The sequence below is a fragment of the Petaurus breviceps genome, unplaced genomic scaffold, assembly GCF_028583685.1.
Source record: "Petaurus breviceps papuanus isolate PSGF00001 unplaced genomic scaffold, PetGlider_PUasm1.0 184, whole genome shotgun sequence".
NCBI lineage: Eukaryota > Metazoa > Chordata > Mammalia > Diprotodontia > Petauridae > Petaurus > Petaurus breviceps.
The window spans coordinates 9,292,028-9,297,313 of NW_027185793.1; the positions used below are offsets into that span (position 1 = coordinate 9,292,028).

Sequence of the window (5,286 nt, forward strand, 5' to 3'; positions counted from 1 at the left end):
TTTGTCATTTTGTTCATCTTTTTCTTTGTTTTACCTTTTTTTGCCACTAGGCTTAAAAATAGCCTGTAAAGCTCACAGATTATAGTGATATAATTTGCTATGTAAGTGGCCATCCCTTCACACACATGGTCTACTTTGTCTAAATCTGGTCCAACCAAAAATTTATTCAGGTCATACGTGCCTTATCCTACCTTCAGTGCACCTACCCTTGAGACTATTGTCTCAAGAAAAGTTCATGTTTTGACTTCTAGAATAAACCCTTTGAATAACCATACCATGGCAACATATTATGTGTGCCTTCAAGACACTTAAGATTGATCACCTTAAATATAGTTAAGAATTATGATTATAAAACATACTAAGAGTAGAACTGGGAAAATTGTACTAATTATTTTTTTCACATCACTATAATTTCTTCTATTTAAGATTTGATGTATGTTTTCAAGAAGATTTTCAGCATTGTGAAATATTTTTGCATTTTGACTTTGCAATTTTAAAATATTATCTTTTCTTTTTTTTAAGGTGCCAATTTTAAATAGATTTTATTCTCTAAGACAATTGCATTTCCACTTGTTTACAGTACTGATAAAGTGCAATGTTGTTTACTTCTCTCCCTCTGCACACATTCAAGTATTCAAAATGCCCAGATTTACACAGTAGCTTAAATGTTACTTTTAAACTGCTACTGCCTTGGCTACAAATTTGAGTCCTTCAATTTTTGAAAAGCTGTGTGGAATGCTCTGATGTGTTTAGTCGACCTCTTCAATGGTGGGTCCAGAAGAAGCACCTCCAGATGGGGCTGCTCCACCCCCTGGGAACCCACCAGACATGCCTCCTGGCATGCCTCCTGCACTCTGGTACAGCTTAGTAATAATGGGGTTGCAGACCTTCTCCAATTCTTTCTGCTGATGCTCAAATTCTTCTTTCTCAGCAGTCTGGTTCTTATCCAGTCAGTTGATTATTTCATTACATTTGTCAAGGATCTTCTGCTTGTCTTCATCACCAATTTTGCCTTGCAGTTTTTCATCCTCTACAGTTGCTTTCATGTTGAAAGCATAAGATTCAAGAAAATTCTTGGAAGACACCTTGTCTCTCTGCTTTTCATCCTCAGCCTTATATTTCTCAGCCTCCTTGACCATACGCTCAATGTCTTCTTTGCTCAGACGTCCTTTATCATTGGTGATAGTGATCTTGTTCTCCTTGCCTGTGCTCTTATCCACAGCAGAAACATTGAGGATGCCATTTGCATCAATGTCAAATGTTACTTCAATCTGAGGAACACCCCTGGGTGCTGGAGGAATTTCTGTGAGCTCAAATTTGCCAAGCAGATTGTTATCCTTTGTCATCTCTCTCTCACCTTCATAAACCTGAATAAGCACACCAGGCTGGTTGTCTGAATAGGTGGTAAAAGTCTGTGTCTGCTTGGTGGGGATGGTGGTATTGTGTTTGATCAGAACGGTCATAACTCCACCAGCAGTTTCAATTCCAAGGGAAAGAGGAGTGACATCCAACAAAAGCAAGTCCTGCACATTCTCAGATTTATCTCCAGACAAAATGGCAGCCTGGACAGCTGCACCATAAGCAACAGCCTCATCAGGATTGATACTCTTATTGAGCTCCTTGCCATTGAAGAAGTCTTGCAGAAGCTTCTGGATTTTGGGGATTCGAGTGGAACCACCCACCAGGACGATGTCATGAATCTGAGACTTATCTAGCTTGGCATCTCTTAAGGCCTTCTCCACAGGGTCCAGGGTGCCACAGAAGAGATCAGCATTCAGCTCTTCAAAACGGGCTCTTGTGATTGATGTATAGAAGTCAATACCTTCATAGAGGGAATCAATCTCAATACTGGCCTGGGTACTGGAAGAGAGGGTACGCTTTGCACGTTCACAAGCAGTGCGCAGACGGCGAACAGCCCTCTTGTTCTCACTGATGTCCTTCTTGTGCTTTCGCTTGAACTCGGCAATGAAATGGTTGACCATTCGGTTATCAAAGTCCTCCCCACCCAAGTGGGTGTCCCCAGCTGTGGACTTGACCTCAAAGATGCCATCTTCAATGGTAAGAATGGAGACATCAAAGGTACCACCTCCAAGGTCAAAGATCAACACATTTCTCTCAGCACCAACCTTTTTGTCCAAGCCATAAGCAATAGCAGCAGCAGTTGGCTCGTTGATGATTCGAAGCACATTGAGACCAGCTATGGTTCCAGCATCTTTGGTGGCCTGACGTTGGGAATCGTTGAAATAGGCTGGTACTGTGACCACAGCATTTGTGACGGTCTTCCCAAGGTAAGCTTCAGCAATTTCTTTCATCTTGGTCAAGACCATAGAAGATACTTCCTCTGGATAGAAACTTTTGGTCTCCCCTTTGTACTCCACTTGGACCTTAGGCCTGCCTGCATCATTCACCACCGTAAAAGGCCAATGCTTCATGTCTGATTGTACAACTGCATCATCAAATCTGCGACCAATCAGACATTTGGCATCAAAAACTGTGTTGGTGGGGTTCATTGCAACTTGGTTCTTTGCAGCATCACCGATTAAGCGTTCTGTGTCGGTGAATGCCACGTAGCTTGGGGTGGTTCTGTTTCCTTGGTCATTAGCAATGATCTCCACTTTCCCATGTTGGAAGACTCCCACACAGGAGTAAGTGATGCCAAGATCAATGCCAACTGCAGGTCCCTTCGACATGGTTGCTGGGGAATCGGGGGAGGTCGTAGCTGACCACTGTGGAGAGAGAAAGGCTGCTGCTGCACTGAGTAGCAATATTATCTTTTCTTGCTAAACATATTTTAATTATATACAGAGATTTCATATGCTTCTCCCTGTTGGGATTATCACTTCTGACCAATAAAGCATTTGTCACCAGATTCCAAATGCAAAATATATAGTGACCTCACTTAAATAGTATTAACTCTTGCAAATTAACACTTGAAGTTGCAAGTTATTGATCATTGTGCTACTTTTTTGCAGACCTTTCATGTCATTATAAGAGATAGAGTATCCAGAAAGAAAGCAATGATTTCCTCATGATTTTCTGGTCAAAGTACATCTAGAAGATTGGATTCAGTTTCAGAGTCCCTCATTTAGTAAGGACACTAATATACTACACGTTATGAGCACACAATGTAGGCTAGAGACTTTTAATAGGCTTTGATCATTCAGTATAAGGACTATAAAATTAAAAATTGATTTAATTCTATCTTGCCAAGACTTGATCAATCTAGATTTAATATTCCCTTTGTAAACCTTCCCCTTGTAACTCTCACCCATCACCCACAAGCCCAGAGAAACTTGCCAAAGATCAAGCTTTTGTCTTATAATTACTTTCACCTTTGTACACCCCCCTCATTGTCCATTTTCCAGAGAAACTTAATTAACTAAAAAGGTAAAATCTCATCTATTTAAATAATTCCAGCAATTCCCATCACTGGCCAAGACTAAACCTGAGAACCTTTGTCATATGTTTTGGTTGTTATTGAGGTTTGTTAAGAGGTTATTTAATATTAAATAATATTAATTATTATTATATTAAGGTTTGTTATTTGGTTGTTAAGGTTTCTTAAGCAGAGGTCTAAATGACATAATCTCAATTCTGACTGTCACCAATAGTCAATCTAAAAAAGACTAGCCTACACTGCATGAAATTTTGCTCTGATATCTTGCTTATTTCATAAAAAAAATCCTGTCAGCCTTTACTGAAAATATTTGGTCATCAAGAGATATCTTTGACCCAACTTATTGGTTGCTGCTAACTAATAAATTGATCCTGCTCAAAATTTTGCACCTCAATTTACCTCAATTTCTAGAGTAACAGTTTGGCAACTATGAAGGGATTAAGGTTAGGAAGCTGATACTTAGAGGAACCTCTGGGGCAGGGGGAGGTCTTTCAGAGAATTCAGGAATTTTACCCAGGGACATTTCTTCACAGAGGATTGCACTGGAAACCTGACTATCCCCTCAGACCCAGTCTTTCTGAGCCAAAGTAAACCAACACAATGTTGGGGAAGCTGCAACTTTTATTGTCCGTCTTCATATTCTGTCTGTGTTTAAGTGTGATTGTTTGATAATAATTGTAGCATAAAACTTGAGATATAGGTCCCTTAGAGGAATTTTCTTTTCTTCAAGGGAGACTGCCATTAAGCCTGGGAAGTGATAAAAAGGCATGTGTCAATATTTCCTTTAGGGAAGTCATAAAGTAAGTCCCAGTTCATTCATTGCCATTAGCAGGAGAAGATAGTCATATCCTGGGCCTATCCTTATAAGTGGTGAGTAAGAAAACTGACACTTGGCATTCAAAAGGACTTGGGGAAGCACCATGTCATAAGTAACCATGATTGATGAGTGGCATATGCAGTAGTCAAAATAATGATAGTTAGCAAGTGATTGATGAACCAGTATAGGATTATTCCCAGCTTAAAAGGGGGTGGGAGGAGGGAATAACTAAAAATAGAATTTGAAAAGATTAAGTTGAATGATAAAGGAATCTCTCTAGCCATTACTCAGGAATGTCCTTTCCCAAATTAGCTTAAGATACATAAGAATCACAAATGGTTCCAGAATTTGGCCTAAAAAAAAGTTTTATTTATACAGTTTTCTCTTTTTTTTAAGTAACTGTTAGCAATTGTTTTTGTGTCCCTCTTGTATTGTCTCTCTCCCATCCTAGTTTATCATCAGCCTGGCTATTATACACTGTGAATAAGGCAGAACCATGCTATATGATTGACTGTTCCAAATATTAAATGACTTACCTAAAATTAAGCACAATTAAGGATGTTTTATTTTATAGACATGTTGAGTTATTTTGTGCCCTTAGAGGACCAAGAGGGTTAGGGTTGCTCTGGAGAACCCAAAATAACAACACACGGGTCCTGCCAAATGAATTCAACTCAAATCTTCTCAGCCAACGAAAAGAAAAGTTTATTAAAAGTTTGCTTGTACGGGGTGGCTAGGTAGCAGATCGAGTAAGAGCACCTTACTTAAGTGATATCCTGGGGATCACATCCCCAGGATTTATAACACTTAGCACCACACCCAGAAATAACTGGCTGTGCAACCTTGAGCAAGTTACTTAACCCTGATTGCTTTAAAATAAAAAGTTTGCTTGTATTAGACACAGTAAGTCTGTGCTAGATCATTCTATGGCGCTCTCACTATCCTATGGTGCTCTCCTAAACATGAAGACAGGATGGGGTCTTATATACAGAAGGTTGTGGGAGGAATCTAGGGGTGGTCTAGGGGAGGAGTTTGGGGAGGGTCCTCAGGAGGAGTTAATGAAATCAATGAG

At 39.7% G+C, this 5,286-nt stretch overlaps 1 protein-coding gene across 1 annotated transcript; it reads right to left on the bottom strand.

Annotated features, from left to right (window-relative positions):
- Positions 1-501: 501 nt before the first annotated feature.
- Positions 502-2,705, bottom strand: LOC138161323 (heat shock cognate 71 kDa protein-like). Its single transcript, XM_069088127.1, has one exon. The coding sequence runs from the start codon at positions 2,688-2,690 to the stop codon at positions 951-953; it is 1,740 nt and encodes a 579-aa protein (XP_068944228.1). The 5' UTR covers positions 2,691-2,705; the 3' UTR covers positions 502-950.
- Between the last annotated feature and the right edge of the window lie 2,581 nt (positions 2,706-5,286).

Excerpts from the sequence above, each read along its gene's own strand:
- LOC138161323 (XM_069088127.1), bottom strand. The coding sequence starts at position 2,690 with ATGTCGAAGGGACCTGCAGTTGGCATTGATCTTGGCATCACTTACTCC.